The sequence below is a fragment of the Anolis sagrei genome, chromosome 6 (genome assembly GCF_037176765.1).
Source record: "Anolis sagrei isolate rAnoSag1 chromosome 6, rAnoSag1.mat, whole genome shotgun sequence".
Lineage (NCBI taxonomy): Eukaryota > Metazoa > Chordata > Lepidosauria > Squamata > Dactyloidae > Anolis > Anolis sagrei.
In genome coordinates this window covers 15,942,663-15,965,562 of record NC_090026.1, presented here as the reverse complement: position 1 = coordinate 15,965,562, position 22,900 = coordinate 15,942,663, and the positions used below count along the sequence as shown (strand labels likewise).

Below are 22,900 nucleotides of genomic sequence, written 5' to 3'. Positions count from 1 at the left end.
CCCTATTTATTTATTTACTTACAGTACTTATATTCTGCCCTTCTCACCCCAAAGGGGACTCAGGGCGGATCACAAAATACATATGCAGCAAACATTCAGTGCTGATTATACAATGAAAAGACAAAACAGATAGAGGGGGGTGTGTGTGTGTGTGTGTGTAGTGTATATATATATATATATATATATATATATATATATATATATATATATAGGCTTTCCCGTCTTTCGGCATCTTTGGAGGCTGTGCTCGGTTCCGGCCACAGGGGGGTGCTGTTGCCCCATCTTCTTGCAAAAGAGATTTTCTTTGTAAACTTCCTCCTTTTTCCGATCAAAACGCCATGCCTAAAATGCCTCTCCACCTTAATGCAGTTCTTATTTATCTATTCACATTTGTTTTCGAAATGCTAGGTTGGAAGAAGTTGGGCAGAAGTTCAGGTGCTCACCCTGACCTGGGCTTCGAACTATCAACTTTCCGATTTGCAAGACTGATTGCAGCTTGGTGCTTAATCTGCTGTGCTAAAGCCCAGCCCAGAAAAAGGCACAGAAAATGACCAATGACAAGACCAGTCACTTGGGATATTCTTTATTGCTTTAAAATTTCACAGCAAACCTAGTTTCTTGGGAATATCTCTGCAGTAGCTTTGTCTAAATAACACCACACTCTTAAAAGCTAACACATTCAAGGAAGGTCAAAGTGTAGCACTCCAGAGGATGTTGAATTTACAACAACCCATCTACCTTGGCTGACATGGCTAATAGTGAGGAATTATGGGAATTGCTGTCCTACAATATCCAGAGAACCAGGCGATTCCTGCTGCTGCCCTATCAAATAGTAACCATCACATCCCCCATCTCTGATCCTCAAGAAACTTCAGAAATGAAACTCTTAAGTTCCTTGCAGGGCCTTCAAAAGGAAAAGGCCTAATCCATTTTTCTCTCTCATTCCCCATGCAGCTCATTTCTTCCTACCCCTGGTGCTACCTTTGCGAGCACTGGGGCCCTTCTCCAGTTGCACCAGTTTGGCAGCAAACTGCTCCTCTGTTGTCTTTAAGCGCTCTTCTACTGAAAGTCGCAGCTGAGCCAGCTCCTGGTTAAGTTGGGTTGCGATGTACTCCCTCAGGGCAGCAGTGGGACCTAGGAGGAGGTTGAAGCAGAGTGAATCCTAGCATGATCCATTCTAAAATGAGAGAGCATTCGTTCCAGGTTTTAAGAACCACTATGTTTCAGGCCTATAAATAATACATAACTAAATATTCAAATACAGTATAGATCCATGGTTAATTTACATTTGCTCCAAAATATTCCCCCTGGAAATGTTTTAGGGCCTTACTAGATCCTCTCACACAATTCTGTGGTAAGCTTCCAGCCCACATATTGTCAAAATATAAGATTTGCTATTATTCATGGGTTTTTGAACATATTCCCTCCTGATACAGGTTTGTACTGTTGTGCCCTTAAAAATAGTTAAACTGAGAGAAATACTTAAAATTAATTAGGTATTTTTAATTATGTGAAAATTATTTAAAAATGTGAGTCAAGCACTGAAAGGGTTAAATGGATGCAATGACTCAGTAAAAGCTGCAGCTCTATATAAGCAGATGTGCCTGTAGCTTAGTAGCTGTCAGTCTGAGGTAAACCTCAGTGGGAGAAAGGTCTCAGTCTGAGTGTGAGGTAGACCTTCAACTGTGAGAGAAGGCCTCACAGTGTGAAATAGGCCTTCGACTGTGAGAGAAGGCCTCACAGTGTGAGGTAGGCCTTAGACTGTGAGACGGCCTCACACTGTGAGGTAGGCCTTAGTCTATGAGAAGGCCAAGTGTGAGAAGGCCTGGTGTGAAAAGCTTCAGTGAAAGAAGCCCCAGTGTGTAAAGCTGTGTATAAAGCTACTGTGTGAAGCTCCTCTATAAGTTTGGTGTGAGAGGAAGCTCTGTGAGAGTGCACTGTTTATCTGCATGAGAAAGAAGCCCAGCGTGGAAGCAAAAAAGAAAGTATAAAGAACTTCGTATTGTGAAAATCTTATTCTTGTAAATAGTGCAACCATATTATTTTACTACAAAGGAAAGCCTATGGAAGAGACAACATTGGTCTCTGTGGTTTTGTTCTTGTTATCACTTGTGGCTACTGGTGCTGGGTCACGCTGCTGCTAATAATTTACTCTGCTGTACATTTATGGTGAGGGTCTTTTGTTAATAAACCCACTTGCCCAATAAACAATTCTTCATTTATCAGCTCAGTGAAATTTACAAACATCTTGTAAGACAGATATAGACCCTAGAAGTTTCTTCCAATGTTTGGGACAAGAAAGACTGCTATGTAGTTAAGTGACCCCCCCCCCCGCCCCCCCAGGATTGACCAGTTAGAAACCTACTTTATAGCTGCATTTGCTTAATAGAGTTTTATAAATACTATATATACTATCTATGATTTTGTCACTGTCTTCATAGCAGTCACACTGTTAACTGCTTTAGTTGGTGGTAATGTTAGCCACAATATTCTGTGTTGTTACTGTTTTGTAAAAACACATGTAGGTATGGAAAATTCATAAAGGCCTGCCGTCAATCTGGAGCTTCCTCCCCCTTGAACTTTGAAAGCAGTTTTGGGGTCCCCAGAAACAGAAGAGTATTTATTATCCTCATCTCGCAGAAGAAATGAGGTGAAAAGGCTGCATGAGATTTCCTTATGTGTACAGGATTGACAATCTGAAAGCTAGGGATTTTCTAGCTCATTTTAACCCAATTCACTGCAGTATCACTAGACATGAAGGCCTCTGCATAAAGGTATTCCATCTTACTTTCTTCCTGCACAGGGGTCAGCTCTGCTTCCTCCGGCACAGGTGACAAGCCTGCACTCTCAGCCGCTGCTTCTATAAAAAAAGAAATATATTGAATTGTTTGGAGAGGTTGCAGGGAGGACTGAGGTCTAAGAATGACTGTATCTTTAAATCTTGATATAAACAATTACCAGTTTATTTAAATAATTTCATAAACTTAATGAATATAACTCTGAAGTAGAGGAGAGCATTAGTGGTGATTATTGGTTACCAGAGCCTTGAAAGTCCTTCAAAACCCTATTCAGACTGATGTATCCACAATCCCAACAGTAGGAAGGGTCCACACTGGTTCATTTCCCAGGCATTTTTAGTTAAAAGGGTTTGAGACTGAGAATAGAGATGATGGGAACTGTATAAACCTTTGGGGCAGGGAAGGCTCACCTCACTTGGCTTCAGACTCTTGTGTTTGTGAGAAGTCCTCATTTTCAAAGAATAACTTGGCTTTTGTATTCTTCTAAAAGTCTGGCTGGGCTAACAAAGATGGTTTTGCAGAAAGGATTGTGGCATCCCTTTGCTTACCTTCATCTTTGGGCTCTGGTTCAGGCATCCCAATATAGGTAAGCGATATGTCCAACCTCACCTAAGAAGAGACAATACTGGGCTGCTATTTCAGGATTTTCTGATTATTATTCCCAACCCCTCTACTACCTTGCTACATTCTGGATTTATGTTGTATAACTTTTAGCGCAACACAGGAACAAGACTCTGGCTCTTAAAAGTCAAATTAAAAAGTGGACAATACGCTCTGGAGATGGGAAACTGTGGTTAGCCCAGGGCAAACGGTGACCCTTTGATGGATGAACAGACTACAAAAAGCCCCACTTTCAAAAGACAAAACAGATTTGGCCAAAATGTATACTTTTTTGTCAAATGACACAGGGGGCTCTGATCTACATAAAAGTTTAAACCATCAGTTCTAGAGATTTCTAGGTGGGAGAGCACACTCACACTGGGAAGTGTAGAGAAGTCTTTTTGCCCTTCTCCTGGGACAATCTTCCTTATCTTTTCCCAACATACTTTGGGGGAAAGGGAAGGACTCCTTTACCTGTGGAGTGAAGGCATATTTGTAAAGTTTGAAGTGCCGGAAGTAAGTGTTGATCATATAGTCTGTTATGAGCACCAGATGGTCTTGATCAAAGAGATCAATGCTGAAAGGGGGCCTCTGTGAAAAGAGAGAGGAGGAAACCAGTGAGGAGACAAATGGCTTTCTCCTCTTTAGCTCTGAGTAGTTGCAGAGAAGGGGCAGTTGCCCAAAAGAGGTTCCAGCTGAACTCTTCTCCTGTTGTTTACCCAGCCTGGCATGACACTCACCCGAATGGAGTGGCAGAAAATGAGTTCAGTGAAATAGTTGTAGCACTCCTCCACGTTGGGCAGAGGTGTTTCTACAGGGCAAGAAAGTGATAAACTGTAAGTCAGTGATCTAGTCCCAGCCTTCCTCCTTGTATTTGTATCAAGTCCTTTCCCAAAAGCTGAGCTCCTCAACTGGCAACCAAGAGAAGAGCGCCTCACACTTTGCTGTCTTCTCTTCTTTAGCAAAAGCTGTTATTACATTTCTCTTATGGCTCTACAAAGCAAACAAAGCAGTTGGGTTTGGGATACTACATGAGTAAGAATGGAGTGGGTCAAGGCAGAAGGACACTGCCATAGTTTATGTTGGGGCAGCCTATAGCAACAGCTGCCCTTGGTATAGAAACTGTTTTCTCTTTATATTCCCAAGTGGTTCACATTAAGGCTTCTTCGCTTCTTCCCTGAGTGTCTCTTCAGTTTTCTCAGCTGTTCAAAAACTACACTGTTCCTGTGGACATCCATTTGCTCAGTTTGGGCAGTAGGTAGAACAGGAGCCCTTTCACACAACACAGAAATGCAACTTTGATTCTGCTTTAGCTGTTCTGTTTTCTTCCTGTGGAATCATGAGACCGATAGTTTAGGGAGAAGTATTGAGAATTCCTCCTCCTAGAACTAAACTCCTATAATGAGACAGTCAGGAGTTGTGTGTGAAAGGTTCTCGAAGCAAATGCCAGTGTTATTGCTAAAAATAAATTCCTGAATGCATGTTCACAAATGCCATGATGGGCAATTCTCATCTATGTGAAATTGCTCTGAGCATCAGTGGGAAAACCCTGGAGTTCTTGTGGAAAGAAAAACAGAATCCATTAACCAAATTCTTCCTGCCACTAAAAGGCTTACCCACACAGGTCTCGTGTACATCCTTCACAATTGAGAAGAAGGCCGAGGTCTGTTCCCGGTTGAATCCCTGCTCCCGACTGAACTGAATGGTGTAAAAGTACAGATCTAGTAAGATGGCAGAGCGAGGATTGGATTCAAAGTCCTGGAGAGCTAAGAGCTCAGCAAGGAGGCTGTGGAGGAGAGAGAGAGGGAATAAGGAAGGACCAGTAACCGATACCCTGTGAGAGTCTTTCAGTGTGATTGTCCTGCTTTCAGGTTCTTTAACTTGCTGGTATTTTGTTACATTGGATGCAACAAGATAAGCAGCTGGGCATTGAGCACGAGTGGGGCGGGGGGCGGGGGGCGGGGGGAGAGGAGGGAACACTTCAATGACACCTAAAGCAAGACCGCAACTCTCATCATTCCTCACTGCTGGCTATGCAATATAAAATGAATGTTCCTGAAGGTGAACAATATCTTTGAGAGCAATGCATCTTCCATGTTTGCTTTAGGTGTCATTGAATTCACTGACTGATTCTTGAGATTTGACTGTGCTCAGAAGTATGTATATAAACATTGGTTTTATTAGTCTCTTTTTACCATGGCTGGTTAAGCATACTCTAACAACTGATTGAAAGCTTCTCATGTCTCGCCACTCCTCTCTTTCCATATTCCTCTCACTCTATTCAAACTGCTTTTTAAACCTTACATTGCCTGATCTGATTCTAGTTTTTCAGGAATACCTCTTCAAGGACTCACTCCCAAGTTAATGCACACCCACTTTTTTATACATCTGGCAAACCAAAACCAATTAGGACACCTTCCAGAGAGATACCAATTGTTATCCAATTCAAGCACCCAATAAAGAAAGCTCGAGCTTGCAAAAATGTAAGTCACTAAATCCATGAAGATACATGGAATTCTCATTTTTGCTGCAATGGCCAGGCCAGTCAAATCTCTGCAGGGAAAGTGGGGAAATGGCAGCTTATTACAGATCTGTGTCTTGAAGTTTACTTAGAAAATGATGGCCTTGCTATCACTTATTTGAATACTGAGCAGACATAAGGATATCCAATCTACACAGCCAATTTCATGATTTACATTCTTTGTGTAGCAGAAACTGGGAAGGGGTGTGTGTGTGGGGGGGGGGGGGGGGGAGCTTGGAGTTGTAATCAAAAAAGGAGTATTTCCAAGATCTGAACCTTCCTGGATTTTTAATGGCACTTCTAGTTCAAAATTCTGTGGTTTCTCACACTGCAAGCTTCTAATATTGAGTACTGAAGTACTTTAATTAATTAGACATGTTCAGGAATAGAATGATATTGATCTGTTGAAACAGGGAATTGGAACCAATGTCAGCTTTTGGTTTCAGCAGAAGGTTAAGCAAGGGATCATCTTGCTCTGTGTCCCCATTTCTGTGAGTTCAAGAGGCACCCTCCCAGAAACAGGTTTCAGTGCAAGAGGATAAATATGAAGTAAATCAGCTCTTCGGGTACACTGATCCAATGCTGTGAAAGCTTTTAACATTCAAATTGCTCACACGATTCCTGGAAGCAGCCTGTGCCAAAGCTTGGAAAATTTCTTTTTTGACTCTAATTTGTATAATTCCCCAATCAGCATGGCTGCAGGATAAAAAGCTGTAATCTAAAGAAGGTAATTTCCACACATTCTGATACTGATGCACTTCTAATGTGGTTACCTGCCATGCCTGCAACTCAATATAGCGGAGTAATACAGTTTGAAAAACAAACACATGGATCTACAAGATTATGTGCAAGATTATACTGAGCATCTGACTTTTGTGCAAGATTATACTGATGTGCAAGATTATACTGAGCATCTGACTTTTATTGATGATTCTTGATATTAGCAAGCAACCTTAAACTTTATTATACATCAAGGATGACACAGTGCCTGGGTGAATTTTCTGCCTCTGGGAAAAATCATGATTCATGGAATCCCCCCAACAAAATTGGAAGTGACCAGAAATAATTTTTTGTATTGAATTCTATATATGCCTTCATTTTTATTTAAGATACAAGCAGTTAGTTTTTGTTTCTCAGTCCCCAAACTGCCGTTACCTCTTCAGAGTATCAGTGGTCTTAGCCGCATTGATGAGATCCATGCTGTGAACATCCAAGTATTTCCTGAAACAGGGACAATGAAGAAAAAAAAAACAGGTATAACTGCTGGGCATCCCTTTGGCTGTAGCAGAAAGTGCAATCTCACATTCAAAATATTGCTTTTTTTCTTCTCCTGTTTGATTGCTATCATCTTTGCCTGATGAAAAAATCAGTGGATATCTATATTCATGATTTTATTTGGCCCAATTAAGGCATCGTTGTTTGCAGATTTTCAAATTTATGGTATTTAGCTAAATGGCCAATAAAGCTATTTCTGAAAGTTTTCTGAGTGCCACAGAAAATATGGTCATCTTCAAAATTTTACCAAAATATGGTCATCTTCAAGCTATGAACCCACATAAAAGTGGTTCTGGGCTTTTAACTAATGGTATAACCACCTTCCCCTAAAGATACAAAAAGCAACTTACCACATACATATCTTTGCTTTATGTGTTTGTGGCTGAAAGAGAAATACATTTTGTTAAATCCAAATCACCATAGTGATATCTTAACCTACTCTTAGATTATTTAAAAGTTAATTTAGCACGATTCATTCAGCTGCAACTTTATCCTGTCATAGTGGCTACTGATTCTAATTAAAAGGATCATGCTGACAAACTAACATTTGTTAGGTAAATTATAGCCTATGTAATTAGAAATAAAATTATACATTTCGCCTCTTTTAAATTTTTTTTTAATGAAATAAAAATATCTTCTGGGGTATTTTCCCTCCTGTATGCTGCTAATGGCTGGATTTACATTGCCATATAATTCAGTTTGAAATTATAATGCAGTTTTAACTGAACTGCATTATATGGGTCTACACCAGGCATGAGCAAACTTGTGCCCTCCAGGTGTTTTGGACTTCAACTCCCACAATTCCCAACAGCCAGTAAGCTGCGTGGGATTTCTGGGAGTTGAAGTCCAAAACATCCAGAGGACTGAAGTTTGCCCATGCTTTGTCTACACCAACTATGTAATGTAGTTCCAAACTGAATTATATGGCTGGATTGATCCAGTCAATGTCACCTCCCACCCTGAATGAATCCCTGGCTCCTCCATATGACATAGCCTATCCTTAACAGTATGTTACTTGCTTTTTTACAGGGATAAGCAGAAGGAAAGATGTGGGATTTTTTGCCAGTAAAGAATCTAATCCTACAAGGCTTCACAGTAAGGAATTGCCAGTTCTGAATCATTCATTCAAGATATGATCCAGTAAAGCAGACATTAGAAGGTAAGAGCAAAGAAAGATCTAAGGCAGGAGTTAAATTTACATGAGGTGTTTTGAAAAGGTGAAAACATTTGCCAGGTAGAAGGTAATTAGGGTTAGGGGTTAGGCTTAGGTTTAGGCTTACGGTGCGGTTCAGGGTTTGGGTAAGTGTTAGGGTTTCACCATTAAAGAACTCTGACATTTCTTCTATATTATCTGTCTTTGGCCTGGCTTACATTAGCTAAGTCTCTCTTGCGCAAACAGTGCTCTCGAAGGAGCGATGCAGCATCTCCATAACGCTCGGAGCTTCCAGACCCAGCTATCATACTAAACCCTTTCCCCTAGTTCCAACAGACCTCACTACCTCTGAGGATGCTTGCCATAGATGCAGGCGAAACGTCAGGAGAAAATGCCTCTAGACCATGGCCATATAGCCCGAAAAAACCTACAACAACCCAGTGATTCCGGCCATGAAAGCCTTCGACAATACATATTATTATTATTATTATTATTATTATGACTCTGTGATCCCTTATTTATTTATTTATTTATTTATTTATTTGGAGTGCTTCTACCCCGCCCTTCTCAACCCCCTAGGGGGGACTCAGGGCGGCTTACAAAAGGCACGATTCGATGCCCAACAGTTCACAAAATACAATATACAAAATACAATATAACAACAACAGTTATAAGAGATATTGACAAGCTGGAATGTGTCCAGAGGAGGGCGACTAAAATGATCAAGGGTCTGGAGAACAAGCCCTACGAGGAGCGGCTTAGGGAACTGGGCATGTTTAGCCTGAAGAAGAGAAGGCTGAGAGGAGATATGATAGCCATGTATAAATATGTGAGAGGAAGCCACAGAGAGGAGGGAGCAAGCTTGTTTTCTGCTTCCTTGCAGGCTAGAATGCGGAACAATGGCTTCAAACTACAAGAGAGGAGATTCCATCTGAACATTAGGAAGAACTTCCTGACTGTGAGAGCCATTCGGCAGTGGAACTCTCTGCCCCGGAGTGTGGTGGAGGCTCCTTCCTTGGAAGCTTTTAAGCAGAGGCTGGATGGCCATCTGTCAGGGGTGATTTGAATGCAATATTCCTGCTTCTTGGCAGGGGGTTGGACTGGATGGCCCATGAGGTCTCTTCCAACTCTTTGATTCTATGATTCTATGAACTAGTTAAAACAAATTAATACAATAGCAGCAATAAAATCATCTTGTGGTCAACGTTCGCCAATTCATAAATCCATAATCCATCCAGCATTGTCATTGTCCTTTCCTACTCTGGTCGTCATTGTCTTTTATCCATCTGCCAGCTTACCCAAAGGCCTGGTCCCATATCCAAGTTTTTAACTTCCTTCTGAGAGAGAGGAGGAATGTTGATGACCTAATTTCCCCGGGGAGTGCATTCCACAGACGAGGGGCCACCACCGAGAAGGCCCTGTCCCTCGTCCCCACCAGCCTCAGTTGTGATAAAAGTGGGGCCGAGAGCAGGGCCTCCCCAGAAGATCTTAAACTCCGAGGTGGGACGTAGAAGGAGATACGTTCGGACAGGTATGCTGGGCCGGAGCTGTATAGGGTTTTGTAGGTCAAAACCAGCACTTTGAATTGTGCTCGGAACTGGATTGGCAGCCAGTGGAGCTGACATAGCAGGGGGTGGTATGCTCTCTGTATGACGCTCCGGTGAGTAATCTAGCCACCACCCGTTGGACTAATTGAAGTTTCCGAATAGTCTTCAAAGGCAACCCCACGTAGAGCACGTTGCAGTAATCTATTCGGGATGTAACAAGAGCGTGGACCACCATGGCCAGATCAGACTTTTTATTATTATTATTAAACTTTATTTGTACCCCGCTAGCATCTCCCAAGGGATTCGATGCGGCTTACAAAGGCCGAGGCCTCAACACAACAACAACAAAACAATAACACTACAATTCAAAGCAAATTAAAAATTAAAACATAGCAATAACAAACATTACACCATTACACAATAAAACCAGGGTTGGGCCAGTGATGGGTACAGGTTTAAAAAGTCCTGGGTGTGGCTGGTGGTACATTGGATTTCCGGGCAAGTGCAATGTGCAGAGAGTCTTAAACTCTAATAAAGTGCTTTTGGGACTTAGAGCTGGGAGTTATCCTACTCCGGAAAGGCACATCGGAATAGCCAGGTCTTCAAGTTCTTTCTGAGGACTGCCAGTGAGGGGGCCAGTCTAATGTCTTTGGGGAGAGTGTTCCAGAGTCGGGGGGCAACCACAGAGAAGGCCTTGTCCCTCGTCCCCACCAAACGCGCCTGCGACGCAGGTGGGATCGTGAGCAGGGCCTCTCCGGATGAACGGAGGGAACGCGTGGGTTCATAAATGGAGATGTGGTCACGCAGGTAGGCAGGTCCCAAACCGTTTAGGGCTTTGTAGGTAAGCACCTGCACCTTGAATTGGGTTCTGTAGGTAAACGGCAGCCAATGGAGCTCCTTAAACAGGAGGGTTGACCTCTCTCTGTAAGGAGCGCCAGTTAACATCCTGGCCGCCGCTCGCTGGACCAGCTGGAATTTCCGAGCTGTTTTCAAGGACAGCCCCACGTAGAGAGCATTACAGTAATCCAATCTAGAGGTGACCAAAGCATGGACCACCCCGGCCAGATCAACCTTTGCAAGGTACGGTCGCAGCTGGCGCACAAGTCTTAGTTATGCAAAAGCCCTCCCGGACACCGCCGAGACCTGGGGTTCCAGGCTCAGCGATGAATCCAGGATCACTCCCAAGCTGCGAACCTGCATCTTCAGGGGGAGTGTAACCCCGTATAACACAGGCTCTAACCCTATGCCCTGTTCGGCCTTACGACTGACCAGTAGGACCTCTGTCTTGTCTGGATTCAATTTCAATTTGTTAGCTCTCATCCACTCTGACACAGCAGCTAAACACCGATTCAAGGTCTGGACAGCCTCCTTGGTAACAGATGAGAAGGAGTGACAGATTTGGACATCATCTGCGTAGAGATAACATCTCATTCCGAAACTCCGAATGATCTCCCCCAGCGGCTTCATGTAGATGTTAAATAACATCGGGGACAAGATTGAACCCTGTGGGACTCCATACAACAACGGTTGTGGGGCCGAACAGGTGTCACCCAGTAACACCTACTGGGACAGTCCCTCAAGGAAGGATCGGAGCTACTGCAAAGCAGTGCCCCTGAACCCCATATCCATGAGGCGTCCCAGAAGGATACCGTGATCAACGGTATCGAAGGCCGCTGAGAGGTCCAGCAAAACCAACAGGGACACACTCCCCCTGTCCATTTCCCAGCAAAGATAATCTACCAAGGCGACCAAGGCTGTCTCAGTTCCATGTCCCGGCCTAAAGCCAGACTGTGCCGGATCTAGATAATCCGTGTCTAACCAGAAACCCCTGGAGTTGTGTCGCTACCACACATTCCATGACTTTGCCCAAATAGGGGAGATTGGAAACTGGCCAATAGTTGTCGAATTGAGTGGGATCCAGTGATGGTTTCTTCAACAGCAGTTTTGTAATAGCTTGTTTTAAGTTCGCTGGAAACTTTCCTTCCTGTTAGGAGGCGTTAACCACCACTTTTACCCACTGTGCCAAACCCCCTCTGGCTTCCTTTATCAGCCAGGATGGGCAGGGGTCTAGGATGCATGTGGTAGGTCGCACCTCTCCGAGGATCCTGTCCACATCCTCAAGCTGAACCAATTGAAAAGAATCCAACAAAACTGGACAAGCAGATGCTCGCGTTACATCCCCAGGTAAAGGTAGTCCCCTGACATTAAGTCCAGTCATGTCTGACTCTGGGGTGTGGTGCTCATCTCCATTTCTAAGCCGAAGAGCCAGCGTTGTCCATAGACACCTCCAAGGTCATGTGGCCAGTATGACTGCATGGAACGCTGTTACCTTCCCACCAGAGCGGTACCTATTAATCTACTCACATTTGCATGTTTTCGAACTGCTAGGTTGGCAGAAGCTAGGGCTGACAGCGGAAGCTCACGCCACTCCCCGGAATCGAACCTGCGACCTTTCGATCAACAAGCTCAGTTCGATCAACAACTCACTGCGCCACCGGGGGCTCCCCAGAGAGTGCCGTTAATACGTCGTCAAAACCCGACCGAATCCGCACAATTTTATCCGCGAAGAATCGAGCAATTGCTTCACAGCGAGCCACCGAGTTATCAGGGGCCTCGCTTTTCAGCGGATTTAACAGTCCCCTGACAACTCGGAAAAGCTCGGCTGGACGATTCTTCGCAGACTCAATATTTATTTATTTATTTATTTATTTCATTTACTTATACCCCGCCCTTCTCACCCCGGGGGGGACTCAGGGCGGCTTACATAGGAGGCACAATTAGATGCCTAAATCTATAGACAAACAATATAAAATACAAAACAATTCAACAGTTAAATTAAAACATCAGTGCACAATAAATATTAAAAACAATCTCATGCTCGGGTTCAGAGTCCATATGTCCATTCCGTTCCATTTGTCCTTGTCTATCGTTAGATCCTTCATTTAGTTGCCAGTGTGTCCAAAGGCTTGATCCCAAACCCAGGTCTTCAGTTTTTTCCGGAATGCCAGAAGGGAGGTCGCCGATCTAATCTCCCCGGGGAGTGAGTTCCACAGGTGGGGGGCCACCACCGAGAAGGCCCTGCTCCTCGTCCCCGCCAACCTCACCTGTGAGAGTGGCGGGGTCGAGAGCAGGGCCTCCCCAGAAGATCTTAAGCTTTGAGGTGGGATGTAGAGGGAGATCCGTTCGGACAAATACACTGGGCCGGAACCGTATAGGGTTTTGTAGGTCAAAACCAGCACTTTGAATTGTGCTCGGAATTGGATCGGCAGCCAGTGGAGTTGGCGCAACAGGGGGGTGGAATGCTCCCTGTACGCTGCTCCGGTGAGCAATCTGGCTGCTTCCCGCTGGACTAGTTGAAGTTTCCGAGCAGTCTTCAAAGGCAACCCCACGTAGAATGCGTTGCAGTAATCCAACCGGGATGTGACAAGAGCGTGGACCACCGTGGCCAGATCACTTCCCAAGGTACGGGCGCAGCTGGCGCACAAGTTTTAATTGTGCGAAAGCTCTCCCGGCCACCGCTGAGACCTGGGGTTCCAGGCTCAGCGATGAGTCCAGGATCACTCCCAAACTGCGAACCTGCATCTTCAGGGGGAGTGTAACCCCATCTAACACAGGCTGTAACCCTATACCCTGTTCGGCCTTGCGACTGACCAGTAGGACCTCTGTCTTGTCTGGATTCAATTTCAATTTGTTAGCTCTCATCCAGTCCAATACAGCAGCTAAACACCAGTTCAAGGTCTGGACAGCCTCCTTGGTGACAGGTGGGAAGGAGTGACAGATTTGGACATCATCTGCATAGAGATAACATCTTAGCCCGAAACTCCGAATGATCTCTCCCAGCGGCTTCATGTAGATGTTAAATAACATCGGGGACAGAATTGAACCCTGTGGGACTCCACACAACAACGGTTGCGGAGCCGAATATTGGCTGCCAGAAATGTGCGTAGAGATAACACCTCAGTCCCTTCTTTCAACCATTCATTTATTTCTCTTTTTTCCATTTATGATGGCACACCAGGAAGATCTAATGAGAAAACTAAATGTGTCTGGCTATTTTCCCAGTGACCATCTGTATGCCCTAAATTACTTTAATTCCCCCAAAAATAACACTCTACATACAAGACTAAATTAACCAAATTGAGTTTACTAAACAAACAAGATGAATTACAACAATGTACAAAGGTACAGATTGATTATGATGGTATAACTCTGAGGTAACAAAGTATAATTTCTATGAGGTAAGTATTCTATAAACTATAAACTCTAAGGCATGTATTAGCTAAGAATTCTATGAAGCATATATTATCTAGGTTCTTGTGGGTTTTTTCGGGCTATAGAGCCATGTTCTAGAGGCATTTCTCCTGACGTTTCGCCTGCATCTATGGCAAGCATCCTCAGAGGTAGTGAGGTCTGTTGGAATTAGGACAATGGGTTTATATATCTGTGGAATGGCTGGGGTGGGGCAAAGAACTCTTGTCTGCTGGAGCTAGGTGTGAATTTTATTTATTTATTTATTTATTTATTTATTTATTTGCTATATTTGTATACCGCCGTTTCTCAGCCTAGCCGGCGACTCAACGCGGTTTATTATTATTATTATTATTACAACATAATGTTTCAGCTGATCACCTTCATTAGCATTTGAAGGCCTCAGGCAGATTTTCCCAGGCTCAGGCAGGCCTTCAAATACTAATGAAGGTGATCAGCTGAAACATTCACACCTAGCTCCACCAGAGAAGAGCTCTTTGCCCCACCCCAGCCATTCCACAGATATATAAACCCATTGTCCTAATTCCAACAGACCTCACTACCTCTGAGGATGCTTGCCATAGATGCAGGCGAAACGTCAGGAGAAATGCCTCTAGAACATGGCTCTATAGCCCGAAAAAACCCACAAGAACCTAGTGATTCCAGCCATGAAAGCCTTCGACAATACATATATTATCTATTCTTTATAACATCTATTATAAACTCTAAGGCAAATATGTGATAAGGATGGCCTGTACGGACTGCAAGCCAGACCAGACACTTTTCTGGCAACTATCTATAAATTATGACCAAAAGGAAAGAAGCCAAAAAGTCTTTCACCAGGCTCTGAGGCAGAATGGGCTGAGCCAAAGAGCTCGGCCTATAGGGGGAGCCTAAACTCCTACTCTAAACTTGGCAAAATGGAACAGTCCAACAGGCAACAAGGAAATAATACTAGGCCGAGACATCACACCATTCATTTTAGTATTGCTCCCCCTCCTCTGGTACCTTATTAAGGGATTCTGGCCCCATTAAAGGCCTTTGAGGTGGAGGACTGAAGGAGTCCTCCGTTGCCATGGCATTCTGGGCTCCGTCCAATTAGAAGAAAGAATGTTGAGCCAGGTCAGGAGCGAGCCAATCAGTGCCGTCCTCTTTCAAAGTGGAAGGAGCCTTTCCTATGAAGGATACTGGAAAGGTAGTGCTCTCTATAAGCGGCAAAGAAAGATAACTCCCTCTTCTAAACCATTGTTATGCCTCCAGAGCCAGGATAGGATCATTGTTACCACTCCAGAGCCAAGTTGGCATCCTTCTGAGGAAATGTTTACATTTGACTTCCTTTTTCCCTGTCTCTATGGGAGGAGTTTTACCTTGGAGCCACGCCTCTTCTTCTAGGAGCATCCGTCCAATCACAGGTAATCTCTTTCCCAGTTGAACCAATCGTGTGTCAGCTTTCATTCCACCCTCCCACTTACGTATGCACACAACCCGCCCTTCCAGGTGTCCTTTCGACCAATAGGAAAGCACGTCGCATTCCGAGTCGAAGAGTCTGCTCGCGCATGCGCCACCCAGAACAGGAAGGGGAGATTCGCTTGAGTCTGGCCGAAAGATGCCTCCTCGGGCGCATGCGCAGTGGCTGCGGCGGGGCTTCTAGTCCGAAGCGTCGTATGGAGGGGAAGGCAGAGAGGCGGCGGCGATGGCGGGGTGAGCCTGCAGGTCTCCTTCCTCCCCTTCCCTATCGGGCCTTCTCTATCTCTTCTTCTCTAAACACCCATTTTTGTGGCACTGTCTCTTTAAAAAGTACCTGAGAGCCATGCTAATAGGATCATTCTTCTTATTCTCACTCAAAATACATCTTATTTATATTACTATCAATAATAATACTTAAAACACATTGAAATCATTTGTGCCAACAAAATGTCAGTTTAAATTCACAGGTTCAAATAGACTGAGGGGCCCACCCATAAAATATATTACTATAACAACAATAACAACAATTATCATTGTTATAATTATTATTGTTGTGTTGTCAAAGGCTTCCATGGCTGGAATCACTGGTTTATTGTGAATTTTCCGGGCTGTATGGGCATCTTCCAGAAGCACTCTCTCCTGAAGTTTTGCCCACATCTATGATCTAATAGAGGGAGAAAACGTGGAGGCCGTGACAGACTTTGTATTTCTAGGTGCAAAGATTACTGTAGATGCAGACTGTGGCCAGGAAAGACGCTTACTTCTTGGGAGGAGAGCAATGTCCAGTCTCGATAAAATCGTAAAGAGTAGAGACATCAGACTGGCAACAAAGATCCGCCTAGTCAAAGCCATGGTATTCCCTGTAGTAACCTACGGATGTGAGAGCTGGACCTTAGGGAAGGCTGAGCGAAGGAAGAGAGATGCTTTTGAGCTGTGGTGTTGGAGGAAAGTGCTGAGAGTGCCTTGGACTGCGAGAAGATGCAGCCAGTCCATCCTCCAGGAAATTGGAGGGAAGGATACTAGAGACAAAGTTGAAGTACTTTGGCCACATCATGAGGAGACAGCAAAGCCTAGAGAAGACAATGATGCTGGGGAAAGTGGAAGGGAAAAGGAAGAGGGGCCGACCAAGGACAAGATGGATGGATGGCATCCTTGAAGTGACTGAACTGACCTTGAAGGAGCTGGGGGTGGTGACGGCCGACAGGGAGCTCTGGCGTGGACTGGTCCATGAGGTCACGAAGAGTCGGAGACGACTGAACGAATGAACAACAACATGGCAGGTTGTGAGGTCATTGGAAATTAGGCAGGTGGGGTTTATATATCTGTGGAATAAGGTCCAGGGTAGAAGAAAGAAAGAACTCTTGTGCTTGCAATTGGCCACCTTGATTAGTACTGAATGGTTTTGCAGGTTCAAAGTCTCTGGCTGCTTCCTGCCTGGGGGAAGTGTTGCTAGAAAGTGTTAGCTGGCCTTGGTTGTTTCATGTCTGGAATTCTCCTGACAGTAAAAAGAGCAACTTTCAAAAAATGGGGGAATTCCAGACAGGAATAAATTAGGACCAACTAACACCTCCTAACAATTCCTCTAAGCCAGTGGTTCTCAACCTGGGGTCCCTAGATGTTTTTGGCCTACAACTCCCAGAAATCCTAGCAGCTGGTAAACTAGCTAGGATTTCTGGGAGTTGTAGGCCAAAAACATCTGGGGACCCCAGGTTGAGAACCACTGCTCTAAGCAGGAAGCAGCCAGTCTTTGAAGCTGCAAGGCCCTTCGGTGCTAATCCGAGTGGCCAATTACAACTGCCTCCAACAGACAAGAGTTCTTTCTCCCACCCTGGACGTTCCCCAGATATATAAACCTCACTTGCCTAGTTTCCAAAAGACTCCTCAGCCTCTGAGGATGCTTGCCATAGATGTGGGTGAAAAGTCAGAAGACAATGTATTCTTGAAGGCTTTCATGGCTGGAATCACTGGGTTGTTGTAGGGTTTTTTTGGGCTATATGGCCATGTTCTAGAGGCATTCTCTCCTGACGTTTTGCCTGCATCTATGGCAAGCATCCTCAGAGGTTGTGAGGTCTCACAACCTCTGAGGATGCCTGCCATAGATGCCGGCAAAACGTCAGGAGAAAACGCCTCTAGAACAGTGGTTCTCAACCAGGGGTCCCCATGTTTTTGGCCTACAACTCCCAGAAATCCCAGTCAGTTTCCCAGCTGTTAGCATTTCTGGGAGTTGAAGGCCAAAAACATCTGGGGACCCCAGGTTGAGAACCACTGCTCTAGAACATGGCCATACAGCCCCAAAAAACCTACAACTCAGAAGACAATGTTTCCTGAACATGGTTATGCAGCCTGGAAAACTCACAGCAACCCATAATAATAATAATAATAATAATAATAATAATAATAATAATAATAATAATAATTTGCTTTATTTCTGTACTTAAGGCAACATGCAACACAGTTAAAATACACAGATGAAAAAAACAACCATTTAAACATATAGATTAAAAACATTTAAATCACTTGTATCAACAAAAGATACCCTGACGACTTCCGGTGGTGGCAAGATGGCGGGAGAAGCAAGTTCCTGACGCTCGTCAGCTCTTGCAACTTGTTGAATGCCTCAGGGGGGCTAGTCCCCCCCTGCCTCGTGGAAATAATGGGGCAGTAGGACCCTTAGACCAAGAAGCTCCAAAGGAGACCCCCAAACTTGGCAAAGGGGTGAGGTCCAACACAGGTTCCCGGGTAGAATCCGGGCTAGGACGCCAGCCACCATCTTCAAAACAACACAACTGAAAGAACGAAGAACGAAAAGGTGAGCAAGACAGAGAGACAGAAGGGAAACAGAGGGGGAAACAAGAAGGCCAGGTGCCAAATTTGGGGCCGTGGTTGACAACAACTAAGATAACTTTAAACCGTAAAGAACATAACATAAACACTACTGAACTTTTAACTCAAGAACTCCGGAGACAAGAAACTTGAGATTTTCCTGAACTCACCCCCTTCCCATTGTTACCTCACCCGCTCCTTGTTTCTTGCTCCTTCTCTTCGCTCCTTGTGTTTCCATACGCTCCCCAACCCTCCGTTTTGGAGGTAGAGATGGCGCGCGCGGGGGCGAAGCGAGAGTGAAGCCGTTGCACGCGCGAGGGTGAAGCCGCTGCTCCAGAGGCTGCACGAAACGGGAGAAGACCCTGGGACCCAGGGAGAGGAGGGAGTCCGAAGGGGGCGGCAGCGAAAGAGACGGCGGAGGGACGGCGTTGAGAAGAGGGAAGGGAGACGACAGAGCGACGGAGAGGTAGAGCTGCAGAAGCTTCGCGGGGCCCTGGCGAGGAAAGAGGAAACTCCACGAGGAGGAAGAAACCTCGCGAGAAAGAAGCAATACTCGCGAGAAAGCAAACTCTCGCACAAGGGGGGAGAGCTCACGAGAGCTGTGGAACCTCGCGAGATCAGAGAAATCCCGCGAGTTGAGCCCCCCCCAGAAGGAGAGAGCCCCTCGCAACCCAGTGGATCCCATTGAACCCGGAGGGAGTGACAAGCAGGGAACAACTTTACAGAATGAATAAAGGGAAACCACTGTAAGGTAGGCCCATTATAGAGGAGGGAGGTTTAATGGATAACTAAGAGATTAAAAGAGAAACAAACAAACGGAAAGAAGCACCATGTCTACACAAAAAAGGACAGAAAAGATGGAGAAAGAGAAGGAGAAGGAAAAGGAGAAGAAAGGAGGGGGGAAAAAAGACAACCCACCAGAAGAGCCGAACCTCAGAGATATTCTGGCAGAAATAACGAAATTACAGGCTGTAGTTCAAGTAATGCAAGACAAGAATGTCAAACAAAACAACGCGCTGAAAGAAGAACTCAAGGGAGAACTAAAAGAAATGAAGAAAGAAATAAAGGAGGAACTACACCTCACCCTCAACAGGGAATTGACGATGGTAAAAGAAGATGTAGTGAGGCTGAAGCAAGAAAACAAGATCTTAAAAAAGGAAAATGAGAGCTTTAAAGATCGACATATAGATATGGAAAACAAGTTAAAGGCAATGGAAGGCTCAATTACCACTCTAAGACACCAGCAGGAGACACAGGAATTGAGAGAAAAAGAATCACAACTAAGGTTCCGAAATATCAAAGAACAAGAAAATGAAGATCTGAAAGAAATGCTCTCTGACCTGGTGTCTAAGATAACGAAAACCAGCATAGAATCAACAAAGAAGTCCATCGATAGAGTCTTCAGAGTTAATTCCAGCTATGCCAAAAAAAACAAAGTACCCCGAGACATTCTGATACAATTTACCAAAAAAAGTATATGTGACGAAATATTGAGAGAAAATGCTAGAGCTCCTACATCTTACAAAGGTAACAAGATAGTAATCCTAAAAGAAATCCCCATAACGATTCTAGAAAAAAGAAGGAAATACCACTTCCTAACCGATGAATTAAAAAAAAGGAACATCCGGTTTAGATGGGAGAAGAATGAGGGACTGATGCTCTCCTGGAAGGAAAAAAGGCTCTGGATATCCTCAGAGACAGAGGCTAAAAACTTCTGGGAAAAACTATTAAAAGAGGCAGGCATGGATTTTATAACCCCACTAAGGAAAACCGAAAAAGAACCTATCAGTATGGAGGAGAAAGAAGAAGGAGAAGAAAGCAGTGAAGAGGAATCTCCGACAGAACTAGGTTTGAGTAAGAAAAAGAGGAAAAGGGCTAGGAAAAAATCCCCTAAGGTCCACCGCCATCTGGACGGACCAGAAGGCACTGCACAAACAGACGAAAATAAGGTAATAAAAAATAAATTAAAATGGATCAAAGAATAAAAATAATAACTCAGAATGTCAATGGTCTGAACCTGCCAAATAAAAGGAGGAAGATATGGCACTCCTTAAGCAGAGAAAAATGTAATATACTTTGTATACAAGAGACTCATATTATAGAGAAACACATTGCATATTTGGAACAGAAAAAATTGGGGAAACTATATCATTCGTGTAGTGGGGAAAAGAAGAAAGGAGTAGCCACCTATGTGAAAGAGAATTTGATATCAAGACTAGCCTTTAAAGATCATGATGGGAGGATGTTGGGAGTGATGATAGATTTAAACGGAGCTAAAACACTTGTCTGCAATATATATGCGCCTAATGGGGGAAAGGTGGAATTTATGCAGAAATTGAGAAACCATATACTTGAACAGGTATTTGATGAGTTGCTGATTGTAGGAGATTTTAATGCAGTCCCTGACAGTCAAAAAGATAAATCAGCAGAAAAAGGGAAAGGTACCAAATGTCCAACAGGGAATCTCCCAAAAGCGTGTACCCAAATGCTAGCAGAATTCGATCTGGTAGATGTATGGAGACTGCAACACAAAAATGAGGTTGATTACACCTTCTTTTCTAACCGCCACCAAACGTGGTCACGCATCGACTTGGCCTGGTGCTCAAAAACAACGTTTAATAAGGTAGAAAAATCTAAAATATTACCAATGCTAACATCAGACCATGCCCCACTACTAATAATATTCCAGGAGGAAAAAAATGAGGGAACTAGCTTCCACTGGAAATTAAATGAACACCTAATTAGAGGAAAAAAGAACATAAATAAGTATAACGAACTTATAAAAGAATTCTTCACCTTCAATGTGGAAAGGGATACATCGATAGAAGTTATCTGGGACGCCTCTAAGGCCTTTATGAGAGGCCACCTTTTGGAACATGCAGCCAGGGAGAAGAAACACAGGAAACTAGCCTACGATAAGTTAAAGAAAGAACTAGAACAGCAGGAGACACAAGCAAAATTGAACCCCTCAAATAAAAAGATATTATATCAAATAGAGATATTAAGGAAACAACTCAACACCCTTGACCTAGAAGAGATGGAAAAAAAACTAAAATATGTAAAACAGAATTATTTCGAAAATGCTAATAAAGTAAGTAGATGGTTAGCGAGGAGACTCGCCATTAAAAACCAATCTCGAAGAATAACAGAGATAGAAAGGGATGGGGTGTCCTACTTTAAAACACAGGAAATATTAGAAGAATTTGTAAGATACTATAAGAAACTATACTCAGAAGATTCAATCCCGAAAGAGGAGGTGATGCAATATTTAGGTAAACAATGCATAACTAAAATATCGGACGCCCAAAGAGAGAGACTTAACAGAAAGATATCAAAAGAAGAACTACAAAAAATAATAAAGAGGCTTCCTATCCACAAATCCCCTGGCCCGGATGGGTTCACGACCCTATATTATAAAACCTTCATGGACCTCCTTACCAGTCCACTTCTGAAAGTGATGAATAAGGCTTTAGAAGAAGGTACAATCCCAGACACTTGGAAAACAGCCAGTATTACATTATTACATAAAGAGAACACAGACAGCACAAACCCCAAGAATTACAGGCCGATCTCCCTTCTTAATAATGATTACAAAATATTCACCAGTATACTAGGAGACAGGCTAAAAGAAATATTAGTGGAAAGGATAGGAGAAGACCAAAAAGGTTTCCTTCCGAGAAGGCAAATTAGGGATAACATTCGGACAATCCTAGATGCGATAGAATATTACGACAAAAAAATCAATAAAGAAGTGGCATTTCTATTCGTCGACGCCGAGAAGGCGTTCGACAACGTCAACTGGTTCCTAATTAAGGAAACACTAAAAGAAATGGATGTTGGCCACAACTTCAATAAAGCAGTAGAAGCCATCTATTCGCATCAATCTGCCAATATAATAATCAATGGACACACTTCAGATAGGTTCAAAATAGAAAAGGGTACTAGGCAGGGTTGCCCAATGTCTCCCCTCATATTTATAATGACATTAGAACTGCTATTAAACAACATCAGAAAGAATGAGGAGTTGAAAGGTCTGACTCTTGGGAAACACAGGTTTAAAATTCGGGCCTTTGCGGACGACATAGTCTGTGTGGTGGAAGACCCTCTTAACACTATAGACAAGTGGTGGCAGGAACTAGAGGCATTTGGCGTGGTGGCGGGATTTAAAATAAACAAGGAAAAAACTCAAATGTTGACAAAAAACATCTCCAAAAAGAAAGAAGACGAGCTACAAAATAGAATAAAACTCAAAGTGACCAAGAAAGTGAAATATCTGGGAGTCATCTTAACAGCTAAAAATGCCCAATTATATAAGAACAATTATGAAAAGAAATGGCCCCTAATCAAAGAGAAAATGAAAAGGTGGGAACCATTAAAACTTTCACTCTTAGGTAAAATAGCAGCAATTCAAATGAGTATACTCCCGGACATACTTTATCTGTTCCAGACCCTCCCAATTATCAAAACT

At 43.6% G+C, this 22,900-nt stretch overlaps 2 protein-coding genes across 4 annotated transcripts in view; one reads left to right on the top strand and one right to left on the bottom strand.

Annotated features, from left to right (window-relative positions):
• Positions 1 to 567: 567 nt before the first annotated feature.
• CFAP119 (cilia and flagella associated protein 119) lies at positions 568 to 15,497 on the bottom strand. 2 transcript variants are annotated; one of them, XM_060780211.2, is made up of 9 exons: positions 15,151 to 15,497; positions 7,545 to 7,576; positions 7,075 to 7,140; positions 5,015 to 5,184; positions 4,139 to 4,209; positions 3,873 to 3,989; positions 3,347 to 3,407; positions 2,789 to 2,860; positions 568 to 1,134 (listed from the first exon to the last, which is right to left on the bottom strand). In XM_060780211.2, the coding sequence occupies exons 1-9, from the start codon at positions 15,217 to 15,219 to the stop codon at positions 956 to 958; spliced, it is 837 nt and encodes a 278-aa protein (XP_060636194.1). In that variant the 5' UTR covers positions 15,220 to 15,497; the 3' UTR covers positions 568 to 955. The 2 variants fall into 2 exon arrangements, with proteins under 2 accessions (XP_060636194.1, XP_067325925.1); XM_067469824.1 differs by having other exon boundaries at positions 15,426 to 15,497.
• A 197-nt stretch (positions 15,498 to 15,694) lies between these two features.
• RNF40 (ring finger protein 40) overlaps positions 15,695 to 22,900 on the top strand; it is a 31,152-nt gene continuing 23,946 nt past the window's right edge. For both annotated transcript variants that reach the window (XM_067469823.1, XM_067469822.1), the window contains exon 1: positions 15,695 to 15,843. The gene's annotated coding sequence lies outside the window, so the exon portion shown is untranslated. The remainder of the gene's footprint in view (positions 15,844 to 22,900) is intronic.

Bases quoted from the DNA above. Each gene is read 5' to 3' on its own strand.
- CFAP119 (XM_060780211.2), bottom strand. From the start codon at position 15,219: ATGGCAACGGAGGACTCCTTCAGTCCTCCACCTCAAAGGCCTTTAATG. The intron at 7,577-15,150 runs GTACCAGAGGAG...TTTCTCTTTCAG, and splicing joins GGCCAGAATCCCTTAATAAG to CCACAAACACATAAAGCAAA. The intron at 3,990-4,138 runs GTGAGTGTCATG...CTCTTTTCACAG, and splicing joins TTTTCTGCCACTCCATTCGG to AGGCCCCCTTTCAGCATTGA.